This window comes from Siphateles boraxobius, unplaced genomic scaffold, assembly GCF_051911475.1.
Source record: "Siphateles boraxobius isolate OS27281-9 unplaced genomic scaffold, OSU_SipBor_1 163, whole genome shotgun sequence".
Classification (NCBI taxonomy): Eukaryota; Metazoa; Chordata; class Actinopteri; order Cypriniformes; family Leuciscidae; genus Siphateles; species Siphateles boraxobius.
This window is the reverse complement of record NW_027508770.1, coordinates 80,001-105,000: the sequence shown is the minus strand read 5'-3', so window position 1 is coordinate 105,000 and position 25,000 is coordinate 80,001. Positions and strand designations below refer to the sequence as shown.

Below are 25,000 nucleotides of genomic sequence, written 5' to 3'. Positions count from 1 at the left end.
AATGGTTATTTGATACATTTATGAACTCATTGCGTTGTCATCGCTGTGCAACACACACACAGACACACACAAACTGTGATAACGATGACGCAAATGTTTGAAAACACAAACACAAATACCGATAATAACAATAACAATATCTTAAAAAACATATGAAAACGTGTGGTTATTTATATATATACCTTTATTTAACCAGAAGAAAAACTCGTTGAGATTAAAAATCTCTTTTCCAAGAGTGTCCTGGCCAAGACAGGCAGCAGCACAAATAACAAAGTTGCAGACATAAAAAAACATATAACATATAGCATAAACATAAAACATACAAGCAAGGATCATCCAAATAATTAATCATAACAACTACAGCCAGTATGTGTAGCCTCTATATCATTTAAAAGTAATTTAAAAGCAGCCAGTGAAACTGGTTCCTGAAGATTTAAGACATTTTGCAGTTGATTCCATGCGCTGGGGGCCGCATACATAAACGACCCTTTTCCCATTTCAGTCCGGACATGAGGGACGGACAACAACAATAAGTCCTCAGAACGAAGACAATATCGTCCTGTGCCTTTCTTTTTAATATAAGATTGAAGGTATGGGGGAAGCAGACCAAGAATACCTTTATAAATAAGAATATGCCAGTGATTATGCCTACGGGTGGACAATGCCGACCAACCAACACGATCATACAGAGAGCAATGATGGGTAAGTGCTCTAAAGTTTGTGATGAACCTAAGGGCTCCATGGTAAACAGTATCCAACAATTTCAAGCATTGAATGGATGCATGCATGTATATAACATCACCGTAGTCCAGCACTGACATGAAAGTGGCAGCAACAAGCCTTCTTTTTGCCTCAAAGGAGAAACATGACTTGTTTCTAAAATAAAAACCCAGTCTTAACTTCAGTTTTTTCACCAACTGCTGGATGTGAGGTTTAAAAGAGAGAGAATCATCAATTAGAATACCAAGGTATTTGTATTGGGATACAGTCTCAATCTCGAAGCCCTGAGAAGTCGTAATGGATGGAAGGTTTTGTAGCTTAGATTTCGCATTGTAAAACAACATAAGTTTAGTTTTGTCGTCATTCAAAACAAGTTTTAAGTCAAACAAGGTAAATTGTACAGTATCAAAAGCAAGTTGTAGCTGACAAAGAGCTTGGTTTGGAGTGGCAGCAGAGCAGTATATCACAGTATCATCGGCATAGAAATGAAAATTTGCGTTGGAGACATTTCGATCAAGAATGTTGATGTATAAAATAAATAGGAGTGGTCCCAGCACTGACCCCTGGGGCACACCCTTGGATATACTAAGAGTGCTGGAGGTGAGACCATCTACCTGTACGCTTTGTGTTCTACCTAATAGATAATTTTCAAACCAGCAAACTGTTTGTTCTGACAACCCGACACTGAAAAGTCTTTGTTTTAGTATTTGGTGATCGACAGTATCAAATGCTTTAGATAGATCAATAAAAAGAGCTGCGCAATGTTGTTTTTTATCTAAAGAGTCAATGAAATCATTTACTACTTTTAGGGCTGCTGTAGTTGTGCTGTGTCTTTTACGAAAACCTGATTGAAAGTTAGATAAAATATTGTTAGTAGCTAGAAACTCTTTCAATTGTTCGTTTACCAGAGTTTCCATAACCTTAGCCAGGACGGACAATTTCGAGATGGGTCTGTAGTTGTTTAAATCTGTTGGGTCTCCCCCTTTTAACAGAGGAATAACAAATGCAGATTTCCATAAAAGAGGAATTTCGTTCGTGTCCAGAGAGAGATTAAAAAGATAAGTCAGAGGCGGTGCAATAAAATCTGATGCTAATTGTAGAAAGTAAGGCTCTAAGTTATCAGGACCAGGCGATTTTCTAGTGTCTAAAAGTGTAAGGGCTTTATGCACTTCTGAGACTAAAAATGGCTTAAAACTAAAGGAATTACTAACTGGATTATGTCCATGAGTAAGACCTTTAGGGTGATTCTGATGCGAAGTGTTGAGGGAGTCAAACAGTGAACCAGAGGCAATAAAATGCTCATTAAAACAGCCAAGAATTTCAGCCTTATCAGATATTTTACGTGAGTCCTTAAGAATACATGGTGGCAGCTCAATACCAAATTTATTTCCAGCCAGTGATTTAATCGTCTTCCAAAATTTTAAGGGGTTATTTAGATTGTTTGAAGATTCTATTAGATAATGGTCTGCTTTAGCTTTTCTAATAGCAACTGTGCACAAATTGCGCAGTCTCCTGAACAGTAGCCTGAACAGTGTTCCGTAAAATATTTAATGTCACGCTTAATGATGATATGTGGCTTGGTTTTGGGAATTTTGGTGTTTCTGACTGTAGCAACAACACAGTGGTCACTAATTTCGTTTGCAAACACTTGAAGCTGCTGAGTATTTATAAGGAACATTGGTTATAATAAGATCAATTAACGATGATTTTTCTGGACTTTTCAGATTAGGTCTAGTAGGACTATCGACGAGCTGAAAGAGGTTTAGCGAGTCACAGTAAGCTTTAAAATCATCAGCTACTGGATGTAACCAGTTCCAATTTAGATCTCCAATGACTACAATCTCATTATAATTCAGACCTGATAAAAGCTGCATTAAAGAAGGCAGAGCATCCTTGACAGCTGAGGGTGTCCTATAGCAGCCAACTACTGTAATGTGAAGAGTCCTAGAGACCTCAAGATCAAGAGCTAAGAATTCAAATTGCTTACTCACTGATTTGGATACAAGCACATTTACACTAAACTTACTTTTGATATATACTGTGACACCCCCACCCCTTTTGGGACGATCAGTCCTATATACAGTATAACCATCAATGTCGATATCCTTATTCAGAACAGATTTGTTTAGCCAAGTTTCTGATATAACAATTACATCAGCATCAGTTGAGAGTGCCCAAATACGAATCATATCCATTTTTGCGAGCAAGCTGCGTACGTTCAAGTGAATAAAACCAAGACCGGCCCTAGATTTAAAATCATCAGGGGTATTAAAACTTATAACAGAGTCTGGGCCTGGATTGGGTTGCACATTTCCTGAGATCAACAGCAACAGAACAATTAAACACCTCAACTTAATAGGTTTAAGTGATTGATTAGAGGATTCTTTCCTAGAATGTAATTCTAGTACAAAGCTGCGAATGCAGCTTTCAGAAAAAATTAAATTATCTTGTAAGGCCATTACACTGATAAGACAGGCCAAGTCCACAGCGTCAGAGAAGAACAGAGGCAAGAGTAGTGATTTAGTGTCCGACGCACAAACTGATGTGCACGTCCCCCAGCATATTGTGGCGGTATTTAAAAGACCTGCATGGGAGTAGTTGGTCCTATGAAGGCTTCCACACATTCCGCTCAAGGTTAGCAAACACAATACAAATTTAAAAGGTTTAAATTACATAAATCATACGGCGACGACGACAACAACATTTGTTGTCGATGACTATTAACGTTACCTCAGAAATCATAAAATACCCTTACTTCTTCAGGAATTGTCGTTGGATCGCGAACACTAGGCAACGATCCACCCTTGAGGATTAATTTTGTAGCAAGACCTGCTTTGAATTGACCGCCGTTCAAAAACAGTCACTCTCAAAATGATTTGAGCAAACATAAACGTACTTCGGGAGTGTAAGAGGCGCATTTCCTTCATAAATAAAATCCACCCACTGCGTTTTCAGTGGCTCTGATGTCGGAAGCAAGTGCAAACAACTATGCGAAGTATTACAGCCCACAACAAAACACTTATTTTCTAGAAGGCAGCACAAATCTTCAGAACAGCGGTCCGGCTGTCGTTGAAACAACAATGGAGGATCAGTAAACAGAGGGAGGTACCAACCACACTGTCAATCAAACCCCTTTCCCATGTTCTACGTCACAAAAAGCTGAATCTTAGAACAGCTCATTCTGAGAGAGTGCATATGAATTATTGAGATTGTAAAAAAAACACTGGGTGCATTTTTATCATTCTAGGGTGGTTTTGCTCACACACTGCCAACACACATTTATGTTCAAACAGCATGTAAAAGTGAATTTTGCATAATAGGTGCCCTTTAATATTGCAGCCTGCACTGCAAACTGTGCTTAAGATACGTGCCATCAAAGTCAGGCAACACAAACCTGTTTCGAGACTTGAAACAATATCCCCCATTAGCACATGCAGAAACTAAGAAATATATTTTTCTATTCAGATATTTCTTTTGGATAAGGAAAAATGACAAATGTTTGAATGTTCAACCTCAGATTTGTGAAATGTTCCCCTGTTTGGCAAGTGTTTGTCATATGTTCTGACAATAAAGAGTAGTTCACAGTAAAACCACAATTAATGCTCTGGTTTCTACAATTTTTTCTTAGGAGCAAAAATCTGCCTTTAAACTTGAAAGAAATAAAGATTTGACATTTATTGAGATAATTATCGAAAATACACAGGTTTCTGTGCAACGTCATCACATAGATGCGCGCACATCTAAGAGGCAGAAAACAACACTCTTTACGTCTATTCTAGCAGAAGCAGAGATGACACGGAGCTGTTGTGCTGTAAACTAACCTAAATAGATAGATAATTAGGGAGATAGATAGATAGATAGATAGATAGATAGATAGATAGATAGATAGATAGATAGATAGATAGATAGATAGATAATTAGGGAGATAGATAGATAGATAGATAGATAGATAGATAGATAGATAGATAGATAGATAGATAGATAGATAGATAGATAGATAATTAGGGAGATATATAGATAGATAGATAATTAGGGAGATAGATAGATAGATAGATAGATAGATAGATAGATAGATAGATAGATAGATAGATAGATAGATAGATAGATAGATAGATAGATAGATAGATAGATAGATAGTCAGTCAGATAGATAGATAATTAGGGAAATATGGAGATAGATAGATAGATAGATAGATAGATAGATAGATAGATAGATAGATAGATAGATAGATAGTAGATAGATAGATAGATAGATAGATAGATAATGAGGGAGATAGATAGATAGATAGATAGATAGATAGATAGATAGATAGATAGATAGATAGATAGATAGATAGATAGATAGATAGATAGATAGATAGATAGATAGATAATTAGATAGATAGATAGATAGATAGATAGATAGATAGATAGATAGATAGATAGATAGATAGATAGATAGATAGTCAGTCAGATAGATAGATAATTAGGGAGATATATAGATGGATAGATAGATAGATAGATAGATAGATAGATAGATAGATAGATAGATAGATAGATAGATAGATAGATAGATAGATAGATAGATAGATAGATAGATAGATAGATAATGAGGGAGATAGATAGATAGATAGATAGATAGATAGATAGATAGATAGATAGATAGATAGATAGATAGATAGATAGATAGATAGATAGATAGGTAGGTAGATAGATAGATAGATAGATAGATAGATAGATAGATAGATAGATAGATAGATAGATAGATAGATAATTAGGGAGATAGATAGATAGATAGATAGATAGATAGATAGATAGATAGATAGATAGATAGATAGATAGATAGATAGATAGATAGATAGATAGATAATTAGGGAGATAGATAGATAGATAGTCAGTCAGATAGATAGATAATTAGGGAGATATACAGATAGATAGATAGATAGATAGATAGATAGATAGATAGATAGATAGATAGATAGATAGATAGATAGATAGATAGATAGATAGTCAGTCAGATAGATAATTAGGGAGATATACAGACAGATAGATAGATAGATAGATAGATAGATAGATAGATAGATAGATAGATAGATAGATAGATAGATGATAGATAGATAGATAGATAGATGTATTATTTGTCCACTGGGGAAAGTTGTTTTCATAGTAAAAATTTATTTTTTAAATGTCGGTGTCCCCTTTCCCCCACCCGTGGCAGACACACTCTGGCGATGGAGCGCTAGACGCTTTTTTCGGCCACAGTCCGAGGTTGTGAGGCTACAGCATTTACGGCGTCTGCAACCTTTTGCCACTCAAGTGCCTTTTTGGCATTAGTAATGCGCACACTGTGCCCTCCAAACAACATTTTTCTCCTCTTTTCCACCTCGCCAACGATAACTTCTACTTCAAATTGAGAGAAATTAAGTTTTTTTTATTTCATCTCTGTGTTTGCCATGATTTCGCAATCGATGAATATTATCTTGAGGGCGTTTCAAGGACTATTTATGGGCAACTATGGGCGTGACATGAAGCCGCAAAATCTGCGCTACATTTAGCGTATTTTTTGATTGTGATTTATTAAGGGAAAAATGCGTAGGATGTGCGTGCGCACGGTTTTATAAATCCGAATATTTCTGTGCGTACGCACCTCCTATGTTTCATCCGTATGCCACTTCTGACGCAAATCCTACGCAAAGTTTTATAAATGAGGCCCCTGATGACTAATATTATAACTTAAGATGGGGCAGTCATGGCCTAATGGTAACAGAGTTGGACTGGTGACCCAAAGGTTGCTGGTTCGATTCCAGTACCGGCAGGAATATGACTGAGGTGTCCTTGAGAAAGGCACCTAACCCCCAATCGCTCCCCGGGCGGCACCTAAGGCTGCCTGCTGCTCCGGGTGTGTATCCACGTTTGCAGTGTGTGTGTGTTCACTACTCACTACTCTGCTCCTAATGTGTGTGCACTTACTTGGATGGGTTAAATGCAGAGGTCAAATTCCAAGTATGGGCTACCATACTTGGCCATCACGTGTCACTTTCACTTTCACTTTAATGCTTCTATGACTCGTACATTAAGACGTTGATTTCAACGCTTCATAACAATAGCAGTCTAATGACGCGCGTGTGAGATCCGCGTCTCTGTCAGCAGAGGCTGCCCCTTAAAGGGCAAGCAGCCAATAAAGCTTTCTGTCTGTAAAGTTAATCAAAGAACAAAGGGAACACCGAAAGTTACTCACTGCTCTTGACTTTTGTAGCTTTAATAAGGATCTATATATAATTGATAATGTATGCAGCGCAGACTGTTTGATTCTTTATTCAATTTCTGTATATGTACTACCTGTTAGACAGGAAGGGCACAGGTAAATATGACATTTATTATGGGTTTATGTGAGGATTGTTTGAAGTTCACTTAAATTAAAAGCTGTTATATTGTTTGAAGCCTAATAATGTTTAAAAAAAATGGATAGCTTTCAATTGTAATGACGGAATCACTGTACTGTTGGATGGCTATAATTTTTTTTTAAATGGGGTCTCATTTTTATCCAGACATCAATGGCTTATTGATCATTATAGGTGTTATCAATCATTTAGTTGTTGTTGCTGGTTTGAGTTGAGAAATACACATTTCAGAATTATCACTAATCTGTGTGTGCATTTTGCTTTAGGACCTGATTTCCATTACACGAGAGTAGATGTTAAAACTTCATGCTGATTTGTACTCAGCTTTGGCCAAGATAAGCACCAACTAAGACATAGCTTTACAGTAACCTATGCTTCTACATCCATTTACGCCTCTTTCCATATGGTGATGTAAATCTCCTTCTGTCTAGTGTTAACATACGTCAGCACACACAACGGCTGCAACCACAGTGCGGTCCCCTCATGACAACCGTCTGGATTGAGCTAAGTAGGGGACATCTCTAGGGTCTTCAAGTGGGCACCTTCCATCCTCAGTGTTTCGTGGACTAGCCCACGACACCTCAAGAGGGCTCAACAGTGACTCTGGCGTCCCAGAGTCACCCCCCTCCGTCCCCCACTCCACTCAGCCCAGCTTCCTGACCTCTACTTCCCTCTTGCTGCTGAGACCTAACCACAATCTCACAATCTCTCCGCAACCCAACCATACGCGCCAACCCGTTTGACTAAGGCTGTCGAGCCCCACTGGTGTGTTAATATGCAGTTTCAGTGGCAACGGTTCCGTATGGCATACCACCTACCACAAAACAAAATATCTGCCCAACCACCCGTCATTCACGCAATATACACAGGAACGTAATGACTGTAAATACATCTACATACAACCTATACAAATAAACCAACAGACTCTTCAAGTTTTCAAGAAACCGTAGCATGGCGGCCTGTACACAGCCAGCTAGAATCTTTCCGTCTCAACCACAGCCAGTTGCTGCTCCTTTCTGCTGCTTCAGATAAGTTCTTTACTGTGCAACGCAACTCTTGGCCACTGAATCCGACGTCTCTGAGGAACCGGGCTGTAGAGTGTGCGACAAAACCTCGACAACCCACTTCCACTGGATAAACCTGGACTCTCCATCCTCGCTGTTCTGCTTCAGAGGCCAGATGAGCATACCGCAGTTTCTTCCTCTCATATGCCTCATCTACCGCATCCTCCCATGGTACTGTTAATTCTATCAGTTGAACAATGCGTGCTGATCCAGACCACAAAACAATATCTGGTCGTGGGTTAGTGGTGGCAATCTCAGGTGGAAAAATAAGCCGTTGATCAAGATCAGCCAGCATCTTCCAGTCCCTAGCAGCTTCCAGTTGTCCTGGGCGAGAATTGGTGTTAGCACCTTTTCTTGGTGGTTGCTCGCCTGGGCGGAGGAATATTGTCTTCTGCGTGTAATGTTTTGCTAGAACAGGCAGCAACTTATTGGTCATACTACGCTTGCCTTCCAATGCTAAAGCCAAACATCGCAATACTTGGTCATGGCGCCAAGTAAACCGACCCTGGGTAAGAGCCACCTTACATCCTGTCAAAATGTGCCTTAATGTGGCAGGTAATGAACACAAAGGAGAGGAGGGATCCTCTCCTTCCCAGAGGTTTAGGTTCTGCGGTGATGGGAGAACATCATATGTTGACCTAATAAGGAAACTGATCCTACTCTCTTCCATTGACCAAAGGTCTTGCCAGCCCATTTTGCGTTGTTCCACACTCTCCCATCTCATCCACTCTCCCTGCTGGGCCTGGGAAATGGCCTTTATACATCTCATCCTCTCCTCCTGCTTTCGCACCTCGTTGACTACCAGCTTCCTCCTTTGAGCTGGGCCTGCCTTGTGCCATTTAGGAGGAGCTAAACTGAGCCCAAAACCCCCTCTTCCATGCTGTACCTGTCCCACAATATACCCAATTTTAAGGTCAGCCTTTGCCTCTACTACAGATTTCTTTGCTGACCACTTTCTACCAGTTTTTACCACTTGTGCCTCCCCTACACATTTGTCGCGTGACTCTGCTAAAGTCATTTCCAGTCTGACCTTGGCACACTTAAACTCCTCGGTTAAGGCAGAGACTGGCAGCTGCAATACTCCTTTACTATAAAGTCCCACTCTGCTGAGGCAGCGTGGAACTCCCAACCATTTCCTGATGTATGAACTTATTAACGCTTCCAGCTTATCCACTGTTGTCAAAGAAACCTCGTACACAGTCAGTGGCCACAGCAACCTTGGCAGTAGACCAAACGGAAAGCACCAGAGTTTCAGTTTGCCTGGTAGAGCACAGCTGTTTATGCTCTTCAACCCTTCCACTGCTTGTCGTCTAACTTCTCCCACTCGAACTGTGTCCTTTAGATTCCCATCGTACCATCTCCCTAGACTCTTCACTGGTTTCTGAGAAACTGTTGGTATTGCCTCACCATTAATGAAGAATGTTTTATCTACTTCCTTGCCTTTAATTATTGAGTTGCTCCTTAATTTAGAGGGCTTAAATTGCATTCGTGCCCATTCAATATTATCTGTTAACTTCCCCAATAACCCATTAGTGCAGGCTACCGTTGTAGTCATGGTTGTCATGTCATCCATGTATGCTCTGATTGGTGGTAGTCGCATCCCAGGAGCCAAGCGCTCTCCTCCTACTACCCATTTTGATGCCCTAATGATTACTTCCATTGCCATGGTAAAAGCCAGTGGAGAAATGGTGCATCCTGCCATTATTCCAACCTCTAAGCATTGCCATGTAGTGCTGAATTCTGGAGTTGAGAAAATAAATTGCAAATCTCCAAAATAGGCTTTCACTAAATTAATTATCGACATCGGTACCCTGAAAAAATCAAATGATGCCCAAAGAAGCTCATGGGGCACTGAACCATATGCATTAGACAAATCCAGGAATGTCCAAGGAGCTCCTTCCTCTCCTTTTTAGCTGATTGAATTCGTTGCCAGATAACACTGATGTGTTCTAAGCATCCTGAGAATCCTGGAATGCCCGCTTTTTGAACTGAAGTGTCAATGAAGCCATTCTTTAATAGGTAGGTTGACAATCTCTGAGCAATAATGCTGAAGAAAATCTTGCCTTCGACGTTTAATAGTGAAATAGGGCGAAACTGACTGATGCTTGTAGCATCTTTTTCTTTGGGTATAAAGACTCCCCCTGCTCGGCGCCATGCTCTAGGTACAACCTGCTTTTCCCAAGCCACTTTTATCAATTTCCACAGAATCCGTAGAACTCCTGAAGCACTCACGTACACTCTGTACGGAACTCCATTAGGCCCTGGAGATGATGAAGCCCTTGCCTTTCTCACAACCTGCTCTATCTCTTTCCACTTAGGTGCACAGACCTCCATTTGGTATTCTGGTGGATTGATAGGTGGGATATCTGACGGAATTGACATAGGCTCATGCCTTTTTGCATCTGTATGCGTTTCCTCCAAATATCTCTCTAGCTCAACCCTAGATGCTTTTAAAGTGCCGTTCTTCTCACTGGTGAATAACTTCTTTACGAATTTGAATGGATCTTTATAGAAATTAGTCCTCGCACGCTCCTTCTTTTTGTAGCGTTTCCGTAGGCGCTCAGCTCTGCGTAATGTTGCAAGCTTATCTTTTATGGCCCTTTGTAAGAGATTGAGTCCCTCCTTCTGACTTTGTTCCGCTCTTTTCCATTGCTTCCTCAGCTGTCTCCTTTCTCTAACTAACCCTTCAATTTTCTGCTGCCATCTAGACAATCCAGGAGTAGTTTGTACTTTTTCCTTACTTTTTTCCACACCAAACCTCTCACTTCCATATGCGTAAATGATGTCCCCAAATTTATCCAGCTTCTTTTCAACTGTACCAGTTAATCTTTCCAATGCAAAGCATAGATCTGTGTTTACCGTGTCCCATGCAGTTTTCTCACAAGCTCTTGGCCATCTAACTCCAGGCCTATGCCCGTTGAGGTTCTTTTCTCTCTTCTGCTGGCTAGTCTGACCGGGTTCACAAGTATCAATTTGTTCATCACTAACTGTGCAAACCCTCATCTCCTCTATGACAGGGGTACTGATATCCTTCGAACTGTGGTTTGCTTCCTGTCGCTGGATTTCATTCGACTGACTTGACTGACTTCGTAAGAAGTACTGATCAATGCGAGGCCCTTGTCCCTTCTCCCTCAAGCATTTCATTTTCCCTTGATGAATCTTCAACCCCCTGACCATTGTCGCCTTGCTCCAGCCACAGACACAAGCTTGGAGTTCAGTGACTTTGCTAACTGCAGAACCTGAACTAGTCTTTTGTTAAGTACTCTCCATACTCATATCCGTTTCCATTCCAACATTGTTAACCATGTTGTCCAACATTGAGTCATCTTCCGCCCCTGCTCTCGCAGACTCTAGGGGTATTTTTCTCTTTAATTTCTCAGAAGCCTTGGGCGGGTGTCTCCAGCATCCTTTAAACGCAGAGCTGGATACTGCCGACAAGGGTAACTAACCCTTATCAGCCCCATTGGGTTCTCTTTCCTCCTGTCAGCTGTCTCTCCAGGCTGTCACAAGGTCTTTCCCTTGTTGCCAGCAACACTATTCACTGCAGTCACTGGACGTATCCAGATCTTCTTGATTTCCATTACACGAGAGTAGATGTTAAAACTTCATGCTGATTTGTACTCGGCTTTCGCCAAGATAAGCACCACCTAAGACATAGCTTTACAGTAACCTATGCTTCTACATCCATTTACGCTTCTTTCCATATGGTGATGTAAATCTCCTTCTGTCTAGTGTTAACACGCGTCAGCACACACAACGGCTGCAACCACGGTGCGGTCCCCCCATGACAACCGTCTGGATTGAGCTGAGTAGGGGACATCTCTAGGGTCTTCAAGTGGGCACGTTCTGTCCTCAGTGTTTCGTCGACTAGCCCACGACACCTCAAGAGGGCTCGACCAAGCAAGTTGACTCATGAAACCATTTGTTTATTATATTGCAATCGCATATCGCAATCGCAATATTGACCTCAATAATCGCAATATGACATTTTCCCCAAATCGTGCAGCCCTAATATAAATGTATAAGAAAGGTAATCAAGGTGATCAAAAATAAATAAGGTTGAGGCCAATATAAACTTTTTTTCTGTTTGGTATTGTAACTTGACTTGGACTTGACTTGACCCTTAGCAGGACTCGACTTGACTGGCTTGAAGTGAACCATTGACTTGACTTGACTTGACTTGGTTTCGTGTACGTGCGACTTAGACTTGCTTGAGACTTGATGGGATGGGTCTTGAGACTTACTTGTGACTTGAACATATGTGACTTACTCCCACCTCTGCTGATCCCGGCAATGTTACTAGGTCCCCAACCTGGCATCGATCCCGGCATCAATCCCAGGTCGTGTTTCCACTCACACAGAAGGTGTTCTGGCAATTTCCCGGCAATTTCCCAGGATCAACGCGCTGTGTGAAAGGGGCTTCAGTGTGTCTCTGTGTTTCAGTGTGTCTCAGTGTGTCTCAGTGTGTTTCAGTGTGTCTCAGTGTGTTTCAGTGTGTCTCGGTGTGTCTCAGTGTGACTCAGTGTGACTCAGTGTGTTTCAGTGTGTCTCAGTGTGTCAGTGTGTCTAAGTGTGTCTCAGTGTGTTTCAGTGTGTCTCAGAGTGTCTCAGTGTGTCTCAGTGTGTATCAGTGCGTCTCAGTGCGTCTCAGTGTGACTCAGTTTGTCTCAATGTGACTCAGTGTGTCTCGGTGTGTCTCGGTGTGTCTCAGTGTGACTCAGTGTGTCTCAGTGTGACTCAGTGTGACTCAGTGTGTATCAGTGTGTATCAGTGTGTATCAGTGTGACTCAGTGTGTCTCAGTGTGTGTCAGTGTGTATCAGTGTGTCTCAGTGTGTCTCAGTGTGACTCACTGTGTATCAGTGTGTCTCAGTATGTATCAGTGTAACTCAGTGTGACCCAGTGTGTATCAGTGTGACTCAGTGTGACTCAGTGTGACTCAGTTTGTATCAGTGTGTCTCTGTGTGACTCAGTGTGTATCAGTGTTTCTCAGTGTGACTCAGTGTGACTCAGTGTGTCTCAGTGTGTCTCAGTGTGACTCAGTGTGTATCAGTGTGTCTCTGTGTGACTCAGTGTGTATCAGTGTGTCTCAGTGTGACTCAGTGTGACTCAGTGTGTATCAGTGTGTCTCTGTGTGACTCAGTGTTTATCAGTGTGTCTCAGTGTGACTCAGTGTGACTCAGTGTGACTCAGTGTGTATCAGTGTGACTCAGTGTGACTCAGTGTGTCTCAGTGTGTCTCAGCGTGTCTCAGTGTGACTCAGTGTGTATCAGTGTGACTCAGTGTGACTCAGTGTGACTCAGTGTGACTCAGTGTGACTCAGTGTGTATCAGTGTGACTCAGTGTGTATCAGTGTGACTCAGTGTGACTCAGTGTGTATCAGTGTGACTCAGTGTGTATCAGTGTGACTCAGTGTGACTCAGTGTGTATCAGTAAGACTCAGTGTGTATCAGTGTGACTCAGTGTGACTCGGTGTGTCTCGGTGTGTCTCGGTGTGTCTCGGTGTGTCTCGGTGTGTCTCGGCGTGTCTCGGTGTGTCTCGGTGTGTCTCGGTGTGTCTCAGTGTGACTCAGTGTGTATCAGTGTGTCTCAGTGTGACTCAGTGTGACTCAGTGTGTATCAGTGTGTCTCAGTGTGTCTCAGTGTGTCTCAGCGTGTCTCAGCGTGTCTCAGTGTGACTCAGTGTGACTCAGTGTGACTCAGTGTGACTCAGTGAGGAGTGAATCGGATGTGAGGATAGTATATTTATCACAGGCTCGATCGCTCTCCTCTGCAGGACATCTATCAGATCAGAGAAGATCATCTGTTCAGATCCTCATCCTGAGATCCGTCTGTTTATCTTCGGTTAGTCTGAGGACTTTGGAGGAGCTTCTTCCCTCGGGATATTACACTCCTGAACCTGGACTGGCCTGTTTTCTCATAAGTCTCTTGTTCAGTATATTTGGTGTATAAAAATAAATATAAAAAAATAAAATAAAAAAGTTTCACATAACACTTGTATTGTTGCTGCCATGTAACGTGTTTTTGCGCATTCTTTCTTTTTTGGACATTTACAGTATTTGTTTCTGTATAATACACTGTTGTCAGTATACTGTTTTTGCACTAGGGTTACTTATATGTTATGTATGTTATGCACAGTCTACATTTCACTGCTGGTTGTATCTTTTATATATCTGTATGTGACCAATAAACAATCTTGAATTTGAAATAGTTTTGGTGAAAGGAAACAGCGGCATGTGAGGCTTTAGCAGAGATTCTGGAGTGAAGAAAACATTTACTGATTGTTTACAACAAACCCATTTCTTTAGTTTAAGCCCACTTGACTTTTAAAACAATGAACTGAATAATTCATGTTATAATCAAATAATATTCTTCATTCTCCATGATATGCTCTTGTCTTCAGATGATGATGTTCAGTCTCAGTTTTGCAGCAGTTGGGATGTGGTTTCCATGGTAACAGGATTTCACTTCTCTCTCTCTGAGTGTGTAAGTTATATAACAAGTCTAGTGTTCTAATTTAATACCTTTTGTTCACTTTTTGCGTACAGATATTGCAGTCATGTATTCTATAGATATGAAATATTTTTTACATTGTATACAAATCAGTGTCAGATTGTAAAAGTCATAGAAAAATAAATAAAGATTTTGATAGTAAATTAACATTTCTCTGGTTATGCTCTAAATGGAGGTTTTAGAACGCTGGATCCATTAAAAACGAATCAAATCAATTAAAAAGTCTCAAAAGATCAAACAGACTCTTCATTCAGGGGCTCATTTCTGTAGAAACAATAGAATTATGTACTGAAACCTAAAACCTAATTCATTCATTTATCTGAATACTGAAAAATTGTTTCCCAAATCTAAGCAGTACAGTAGCATCACTATGGATGTGTGTGTGTGTGTGTATATATATATATATATATATATATATATATATATATATATATATATATATATATTATAAAATAAAGTAAAGGAGAATATGTTCATAATGACATTGAATTCATACAATCGATTTTACAGCTTATTTTACAATATGTGACATCACTTATCCCACATATAAACTTCTCAGGTCAAATCTGTGAGCGTGTGATTTGTGTTTGAACTGCGTAACCAGCGCCATCTAGTGGAGTATTATAGATCAGGGGGGAAAGCATAAGCGAAGATTACAGATATGAATATTAGATATGAAGATTACAGATATGAAGATTACAGATATGAATATTAGATATGAAGATTACAGATATGAAGATTACAGATATGAAGGGACTTTAGTAAAGCTGATCCACACACTCCAGCACAGTAGAGGCCTTACTGTTGGTGCCACCCGCCATTAAACCGAAGAAGAAGAAGAAGAGAGCACTGACACGATTGGCTGACGCGTCATACGTCATCCGTCAGCGCGAGCTCAGCTGTCAGCGCGAGCACGTGAACGAGTAACAGAAGTTTATTATTCAGAAAACACTGAGTTAGACGAAATCTTGTCATAGAACTGTGATTTAGTTAAAAATAAGATCGCGAATAAGGGTGAGAAGCGCATTTCAGCCGAGCTCAAGCGGAAACAGGACTGTAATGAATAAATCCAATTAACAAATAAATTGATGATGGAGAATCCTGAGGGAGATTTACTGCAACTGCACAACGATGAAGAAATCATCGAGGTTATTGAGCTCAGTGACACAGAACAGACCGCAGGTGTGTGTTTATTAATGTTCACATGCTGTGTCTGATGATGATGTGTAAGTGTGTGTGTGTGTGTGGTTCGAGAGTGAGTCTGTGTGTGGTTCGAGAGTGAGTGTGTGTGTGTGGTTTGAGAGTGAGTGAGTGTGTGTGTGTTTCGAGAGTGATTGTGTGTGTGTGGTTTGAGAGTGAGTGAGTGTGTGTGTGGTTCGAGAGTGAGTGAGTGAGTGAGTGTGTGTGTGTGTGTGGTTCGAGAGTGAGTGAGTGAGTGTGTGTGTGTGTGTGTGTGTGTGTGTGTGTGGTTCGAGAGTGAGTGAGTGAGTGTGTGTATGTGTGGTTCGAGAGTGAGTGTGTGTGTGTGTGTGGTTCGAGAGTGAGTGAGTGTGTGTGGTTCGAGAGTGTGTGTGTGTGTGTGTGTGTGTGTGTGTGTGTGTGTGTGTGTGTGTGTGAGAGAGTGTGTGTGGTTCGAGAGTGTGTGTGTGGTTCGAGAGTGAGTGAGGGAGTGGTTCGTGAATGAGTGAGTGAGTGTGTGTGTGTGGTTCGAGAGTGAGTGTGTGTGTGTGTGTGTGGTTCGAGAGTGAGTGTGTGTGTGTGTGGTTCGAGAGTGAGTGTGTGGTTCGAGAGTGAGTGTGTGGTTCGAGAGTGAGTGTGTGGTTCGAGAGTGTGTGTGTGTGTGGTTCGAGAGTGAGTGTGTGGTTCGAGAGTGTGTGTGTGTGTGGTTCGAGAGTGAGTGAGTGGTTCGTGAATGAGTGAGTGAGTGTGTGTGTGTGTGTGTGGTTCGTGAATGAGTGAGTGAGTGTGTGTGTGGTTCGAGAGTGAGTGAGTGAGTGTGTGTGTTTGTGTGTGTGTGTGGTTCGGGAGTGTGAGTGTGTGTGTGTGGTTCGGGAGTGTGTGTGTGTGTGTGTGTGGTTCGAGAGTGAGTGTGTGGTTCGAGAGTGAGTGTGTGGTTCAAGAGTGTGTGTGTGTGTGTTTCGAGAGTGAGTGAGTGGTTCGTGAATGAGTGAGTGAGTGTGTGTGTGTGTGTGTGGTTCGAGAGTGAGTGAGTGAGTGTGTGTGTGTGTGTGGTTCGGGAGTGTGTGTGTGTGTGGTTCGGGAGTGTGTGTGTGTGTGGTTCGGGAGTGTGAGTGTGTGTGTGTGTGGTTGGAGAGTGAGTGTGTGGTTCGAGAGTGAGTGTGTGGTTCGAGAGTGAGTGTGTGGTTCGAGAGTGTGTGTGTGTGTGGTTCGAGAGTGAGTGTGTGGTTCGAGAGTGTGTGTGTGTGTGGTTCGAGAGTGTGTGTGTGTGTGTGGTTCGAGAGTGAGTGAGTGGTTCGTGAATGAGTGAGTGAGTGTGTGTGTGTGTGGTTCGAGAGTGAGTGAGTGAGTGAGTGTGTGTGTGTGTGGTTCGGGAGTGTGTGTGTGTGTGGTTCGGGAGTGAGTGTGTGGTTCGAGAGTGAGTGTGTGGTTCGAGAGTGTGTGTGTGTGTGGTTCGAGCAGGGAACTACACTAACATTTTCCACTGGTGGCACTTGCGCTACTAACTTTTTCAGTTACTAGCGCAAAACATGATTTGGTCGCACAAATTATTTATATAGTAAGCCGCTCTGGATAATAATGACCAATAGTGAAACTGTATTGCATACAGATGTGCTTTTTATTTTACTCTCCATCTTTTAAAACACATGCCTTCTTGTTTTCTTTAAAAATGGTTGGGATAGATTTACTGCAATAGAAAATACAGTAGCCTACACAATAAAGTGCTAAATTAATTTCTTTTGGATTTCACCATGCTATGGTTGGCACAGATGGGCAGACTTCTGAACTCTTAAGGAAAAGTAAAATAAATATAATATGTCATTGTGAAGCTTCAATGATTCGTGTTTGAATTGTTTTGACGCAGTTACAAATTTGGACAGTCCTGCAATTGAAGGCCCACAGAATTTACAGTAGGGCTGCACGATATTGGTAAAAAAATGACATTGCGATATTTGATTTTTCTGCGATATATATTGCGATATAAAAACAATTTCACCAGATGACTTGAATAGCTCTACTTGGAAAGAATGAATCATTCTAGAATGACTCTTGAGTTCAGTGTTGGACAGATCAGTTGTTATTTTAACCATTCATTAAAGTGAATCGGTTCAAAGGAGTCAGTTCGCGAATCGGACGTGTCATTAACGGACCACGGCACACGTTGTGTGATTATCCAGGCAGTTTAGGACATCGCACAAGATTTGTCTCAACACAGAAAACATTTCATCACCAGATAGATTTTTTGTTTTGTTTATTGAAAGAGTGGTTTATGCCATCTGAATGTGTGGAAAGCTTTTCAGAGAAGATGAGGCAACGTTATTTTAGCACAATTCACAACCAGTGGTAGTTCAGAAAAAAAAAAAACTTCGGTCTTCCGACCTTTTACCATCGTGTATTCTCAAAGATATTCAGTCAACTCAATTCATTATTATGAGCGAGGGAGGGAGAGAGAGCGCGCGCGCGACTGGGGCTTTCACTCTCTCTGCTCGTTCTCACAGTTAAACAAGCGCGAATCCGCGAAGCCAACTTGATGTGTTGAATGCTCAGAGCGCGTTATAAAACGTATTCTTAAAATACACATTTCTGTTTTAATAAATGCTCATAGTAAATCATAGCATATTGCCTAAAACATTAGGTAGGTACAAAAATAATCAAACGGTGATACATTTGCGACCCATTAAAAATTAGGGTCGCAATGGCATTTCAAAAGGTCGCATATGCGACCATTTTGGTCGCAGTGTAGTTCCCTGTTCGAGAGTGAGTGAGTGGTTCGTGAATGAGTGAGTGAGTGTGTGTGTGTGTGTGTGTGTGTGTGGTTCGAGAGTGAGTGAGTGAGTGTGGTTCGTGAGTGTGTGTGTGTGTGGTTCGGGAGTGTGTGTGTTTGTGTGGTTCGAGAGTGTGTGTGTGTGTGTGTGGTTTGAGAGTGAGTGTGTGTGTGTGTGTGTGGGGGGGGGTTCGAGAGTGAGTGTGTGTGTGTGGGGGGGGGGTCGAGAGTGTGTGTGTGTGGTTCGAGAGTGTGTGTGTGTGTGTGGTTCGAGAGTGTGTGTGTGTGTGTGTGTGTGGTTCGAGAGTGAGTGTGTGTGTGTGTGTGTGTGGTTCGAGAGTGAGTGTGTGTGTGTGTGTGTGTGTGGTTCGAGAGTGAGTGTGTGTGAGTGTGTGTGGTTCGAGAGTGTGTGTGTGTGTGTGTGTGTGTGAGTGTGTGGTTCGAGTGTGTGTGTTGTTCGAGAGTGAGTGTGTGTGTGTGGTTCGAGAGAGTGAGGGAGTGGTTCGTGAATGAGTGAGTGAGTGTGTGTGTGTGGTTCGTGAGTGTGTGTGTGTGTGTGGTTTGTGAGTGTGTGTGTGTGGTTCGTGAGTGAGTGAGTGTGTGTGTGTGGTTCGTGAGTGTGTGTGTGTGGTTCGTGAGTGTGTGTGTGTGTGGTTTGTGTGTGTGTGTGTGTGGTTCGAGAGTGAGTGAGAGTGAGTGTGTGTGTGTGTGGTTCGAGAGTGAGTGTGAGTGTGTGGTTCGAGAGTGAGTGTGTGTGTGTGTGGTTCGAGAGTGAGTGTGTGTGTGTGGTTCGAGAGTGAGTGTGTGTGTGTGGTTCGAGAGTGAGTGTGTGTGAGTGTGTGTGGTTCGAGAGTGTGTGTGAGTGTGTGGTTCGAGTGTGTGTGTTGTTCGAGAGTGAGTGTGTGTGTGTGTGGTTCGAGAGAGTGAGGGAGTGGTTCGTGAGTGAGTGAGTGAGTGTGTGTGTGTGTGTGTGTGGTTCGTGTGTGTGTGTGTGTGTGTGTGGTTCGTGAGTGTGTGTGTGTGGTTCGTGAGTGAGTGAGTGTGTGTGTGTGGTTCGTGAGTGTGTGTGTGTGTGGTTCGTGAGTGTTTGTGTGTGTGTGTGTGGTTCGAGAGTGAGTGAGAGTGAGTGTGTGTGTGGTTCGAGAGTGAGTGTGTGGTTCGAGAGTGAGTGTGTGGTTCGAGAGTGAGTGTGTGGTTCGAGAGTGAGTGTGTGGTTCGAGAGTGAGTGTGTGGTTCGAGAGTGAGTGTGTGGTTCGAGAGTGAGTGTGTGGTTCGAGAGTGAGTGTGTGGTTCGAGAGTGAGTGTGTGGTTCGAGAGTGAGTGTGTGGTTCGAGAGTGAGTGTGTGTGTGTGTGGTTCGAGAGTGAGTGTGTGTGTGTGTGGTTCGAGAGTGAGTGTGTGTGTGTGGTTCGAGAGTGAGTGAGTGTGTGTGTGTGGTTCGAGAGTGTGTGTGTGTGTGAGAGTGTGTGTGTGAGTGTGTGGTTTGAGTGTGTGTGTGTGGTTCGAGAGTGAGTGTGTGTGTGGTTCGAGAGTGAGTGAGGGAGTGGTTCGTGAATGAGTGAGTGTGTGTGTGTGGTTCGTGAGAGTGAGTGAGTGTGTGTGTGTGTGGTTCGTGAGAGTGAGTGAGTGTTAGTGATCGACCGATATTGATTTTTTATAACCGATACCGATACAGATTATTTGCATGTGTATGTGCCTGATAACCGATATGCAGAACCGATATTTATTTACTGTTATACTTCTGTTTTTGGCACAATTATTACAACACAAATGAACTGAGTAAAACCATTTTATTTCTAACAATCACTCCCTCCTTGCATACAAAAAAAAAAACCTTTATATTTATACACAAATAAATAGAGGGGTCTGAGTCTAAAAAATAAAGTGCACTGTTACTAAGTGTCTTTGTTTAAAAATAAAATCTTTGAGGTAAAAAATAAAGCACAAAAACTATTCTAACATATTTGGATATGTTTATTTGTTTTTATAAATGGTAAACTAATCAAATTACAATAAAAACATTTATATTATTACATTATATAATTTATATCTAAATTATACATATCATTTATAAGCATCAGCAGCAACAATGTTAACAATAGGCAAAATAAATGTTAAAAGTCTAATGTTTTCATATGGAAAAAATAATTGACAGGGGAGTCATATCACCTTTGCAGAAATGTAATTCATTTTAAACAGTTTTAGAAGGTTTATGTGCCGTTTAATAGGTTTAAACTAAGAGTGAGTAATAATTCACTGGGTAATATTAATTCACTGCATAATATTAGCTGGAATAGCCTATAACATCAGGAAAGTAACAAACAAAACAGCATATACATCATTGCATTTTCCAACTAGTATGTTATTAATTATTATTAATATTTTTGTCGGTCTAGATCATGAAATGCTTTATGACAAAGTGCTGTTTATCTATGCATTTACACATAACTATAACATTAGGCTATACGTTACTCAACCGCGATCGCGCGTGCAGATAATAAATAATTAATTTCCACAAAGCGGTATATTTAGATGTGTATTAGCGAAATAATTGCTATGTAGTAAATGATAATATAATCTAGGGTGTTTAAACAAGATAATCTTGTCAAAAGTTTCATTCTGTGGCCGTGCTCGAGCATTCCTGATCATCAACCCAGTGAGTGCTCAGCAATATGAACGAACTTTTTTTTCGAGACTAATGGTGAGCAAATACAACAGATGGAGAATTAAATTCAGCGCTTTTATTTTCAACATGCACTCATTCATGTCTGTTTTATTTAATTCATGTAAAGTTACGTCTTTATTGTGGAAGGACATGACGGATTACGCTACGTGGCTCAATGAGTTCGTCTCAATTTTTTAGAACCAAGCTGCATAAATAAACTATATCAGGCATTTATGTCTCAAATCTCATTTCTGCATGTGTTAAATAAAGTTGAATAATTAAAGCAAAGCAAGTAGAACATATACTTTACCTGTGCACAGAGTTGTTATTGACTGATCTCCTCAGACGCGGGCTGCAATGGCGGAATTCTCAAAACGGCCACAAGATGGCGCCGTTTATCGGAAAATCCGATATTACAAAACCGATTCCCGATTATGGGAAAATGCTTAAATATCGGGAAAAATATCGGTTAACCGATACATCGGTCGATCACTAGTGAGTGTGTGTGTGTGTGGTTCGTGAGAGTGAGTGAGTGTGTGTGTGTGTGTGGTTCGTGAGAGTGAGTGAGTGTGTGTGTGTGTGGTTCGTGAGAGTGAGTGAGTGTGTGTGTGTGTGTGGTTCGTGAGAGTGAGTGAGTGTGTGTGTGTGTGTGTGTGTGTGTGTGTGTGGTTCGTGAGAGTGACTGTGTGTGTGTGGTTCGAGAGTGAGTGAGTGTGAGTGAGTGAGTGTGTGTGTAGTTCATGAGTGATTGAGTGAGTGTGTGGTTCGAGAGTGAGTGAGTGTGTGTGTGAGTGTGTGAGAGTGTGTGTGGTTCGAGAGTGTGCTTGTGTGTGTGAGTGTGTGGTTCGAGTGTGTGTGTGTGGTTCGAGTGTGTTTGTGTGGTTCGAGAGTGAGTGAGGGAGTGGTTCGTGAATGAGTGAGTGAGTGTGTGTGTGTGGTTCGAGAGTGAGTGAGTGTGTGTGTGTGGTTCGAGAGTGAGTGTGTGTGTGTGTGTGGTTCGAGAGTGAGTGTGTGTGTGTGTGGTTCGAGAGTGAGTGTGTGGTTCGAGAGTGTGTGTGTGTGTGGTTCGAGAGTGAGTGAGTGGTTCGTGAATGAATGAGTGAGTGAGTGTGTGTGTGTGTGTGTGTGGTTCGAGAGTGAGTGAGTGAGTGTGTGTGTGTGTGTGTGTGGTTCGGGAGTGTGTGTGTGTGTGGTTCGGGAGTGTGAGTGTGTGTGTGTGTGGTTCGAGAGTGAGTTTGTGGTTCGAGAGTGAGTGTGTGGTTCGAGAGTGAGTGTGTGGTTCGAGAGTGTTTGTGTGTGTGGTTCGAGAGTGAGTGTGTGGTTCGAGAGTGTGTGTGTGTGTGGTTCGAGAGTGAGTGAGTGGTTCGTGAATGAGTGAGTGAGTGTGTGTGTGTGTGTGTGTGTGTGTGTGGTTCGAGAGTGAGTGAGTGTGTGTGTGTGTGTGTGTGGTTCGGGAGTGTGTGTGTGTGTGGTTCGAGAGTGTGAGTGTGTGTGTGTGTGGTTCGAGAGTGAGTGTGTGGTTCGAGAGTGTGTGTGTGTGTGGTTCGAGAGTGAGTGAGTGGTTCGTGAATGAGTGAGTGAGTGTGTGTGTGTGTGTGTGGTTCGAGAGTGAGTGAGTGTGGTTCGTGAGTGTGTGTGTGTGTGGTTCGGGAGTGTGTGTGTTTGTGTGGTTCGAGAGTGAGTGTGTGTGTGTGTGGTTTGAGAGTGAGTGTGTGTGTGTGTGTGGTTTGAGAGTGAGTGTGTGTGTGTGTGTGGGGGGGGGGGTTCGAGAGTGAGTGTGTGTGAGTGTGTGTGGTTCGAGAGTGTGTGTGTGTGTGTGTGAGTGTGTGGTTCGAGTGTGTGTGTTGTTCGAGAGTGAGTGTGTGTGTGTGTGTTGTTCGAGAGTGAGTGTGTGTGTGTGTGTTGTTCGAGAGTGAGTGTGTGTGTGTGTGGTTCGAGAGTGAGTGTGTGTGTGTGTGGTTCGAGAGTGAGTGAGGGAGTGGTGCGTGAATGAGTGAGTGAGTGAGTGTGTGTGTGTGTGTGGTTCGTGAGTGTGTGTGTGTGTGTGTGTGGTTCGTGAGTGTGTGTGTGTGGTTCGTGAGTGTGTGTGTGTGGTTCGTGAGTGTGTGTCTGTGGTTCGTGAGTGTGTGTGTGTGTGGTTCGTGAGTGTTTGTGTGTGTGTGTGTGGTTCGAGAGTGAGTGAGAGTGAGTGTGTGTGTGTGTGGTTCGAGAGTGTGCTTGTGTGTGTGAGTGTGTGGTTCGAGTGTGTGTGTGTGGTTCGAGTGTGTTTGTGTGGTTCGTGAGTGAGGGAGTGGTTCGTGAATGAGTGAGTGAGTGTGTGTGTGTGGTTCGAGAGTGAGTGAGTGTGTGTGTGTGGTTCGAGAGTGAGTGTGTGTGTGTGTGTGGTTCGAGAGTGAGTGTGTGTGTGTGTGGTTCGAGAGTGAGTGTGTGGTTCGAGAGTGAGTGTGTGGTTCGAGAGTGTGTGTGTGTGTGGTTCGAGAGTGAGTGAGTGGTTCGTGAATGAGTGAGTGAGTGTGTGTGTGTGTGGTTCGAGAGTGAGTGAGTGAGTGTGTGTGTGTGTGTGTGGTTCGGGAGTGTGTGTGTGTGTGGTTCGGGAGTGTGAGTGTGTGTGTGTGTGGTTCGAGAGTGAGTTTGTGGTTCGAGAGTGAGTGTGTGGTTCGAGAGTGAGTGTGTGGTTCGAGAGTGAGTGTGTGGTTCGAGAGTGTTTGTGTGTGTGGTTCGAGAGTGAGTGTGTGGTTCGAGAGTGTGTGTGTGTGTGGTTCGAGAGTGAGTGAGTGGTTCGTGAATGAGTGAGTGAGTGTGTGTGTGTGTGTGTGTGTGTGTGTGTGTGTGTGGTTCGAGAGTGAGTGAGTGTGTGTGTGTGTGTGTGTGTGGTTCGGGAGTGTGTGTGTGTGTGGTTCGAGAGTGTGAGTGTGTGTGTGTGTGGTTCGAGAGTGAGTGTGTGGTTCGAGAGTGAGTGTGTGGTTCGAGAGTGTGTGTGTGTGTGGTTCGAGAGTGAGTGAGTGGTTCGTGAATGAGTGAGTGAGTGTGTGTGTGTGTGTGTGTGTGTGGTTCGAGAGTGAGTGAGTGTGGTTCGTGAGTGTGTGTGTGTGTGTGGTTCGGGAGTGTGTGTGTTTGTGTGGTTCGAGAGTGAGTGTGTGTGTGTGTGGTTTGAGAGTGAGTGTGTGTGTGTGTGTGGTTTGAGAGTGAGTGTGTGTGTGTGTGTGGGGGGGGGGGTTCGAGAGTGAGTGTGTGTGAGTGTGTGTGGTTCGAGAGTGTGTGTGTGAGTGTGTGGTTCGAGTGTGTGTGTTGTTCGAGAGTGAGTGTGTGTGTGTGTGTTGTTCGAGAGTGAGTGTGTGTGTGTGTGGTTCGAGAGTGAGTGTGTGTGTGTGTGGTTCGAGAGTGAGTGAGGGAGTGGTTCGTGAATGAGTGAGTGAGTGAGTGAGTGTGTGTGTGTGTGTGGTTCGTGAGTGTGTGTGTGTGTGTGTGTGGTTCGTGAGTGTGTGTGTGTGGTTCGTGAGTGTGTGTGTGTGGTTCGTGAGTGTGTGTGTGTGGTTCGTGAGTGTGTGTCTGTGGTTCGTGAGTGTGTGTGTGTGTGGTTCGTGAGTGTTTGTGTGTGTGTGTGTGGTTCGAGAGTGAGTGAGAGTGAGTGTGTGTGTGTGTGGTTCGAGAGTGAGTGTGTGGTTCGAGAGTGAGTGTGTGGTTCGAGAGTGAGTGTGTGGTTCGAGAGTGAGTGTGTG

General features: G+C 42.6%; 1 protein-coding gene across 5 annotated transcripts in view; it reads left to right on the top strand.

Annotated features, from left to right (window-relative positions):
- Positions 1–15,558: 15,558 nt before the first annotated feature.
- aamp (angio-associated, migratory cell protein) overlaps positions 15,559–25,000 on the top strand; it is a 53,874-nt gene continuing 44,432 nt past the window's right edge. For all 5 annotated transcript variants that reach the window (XR_013204716.1, XR_013204717.1, XR_013204718.1 and 2 more), the window contains exon 1: positions 15,559–15,856. Coding sequence is in view for 2 of the 5 variants with exons in the window: in XM_077232097.1 (XP_077088212.1) it covers positions 15,763–15,856 (94 nt within the window). In the remaining 3 variants the exon portion in view is untranslated. The remainder of the gene's footprint in view (positions 15,857–25,000) is intronic.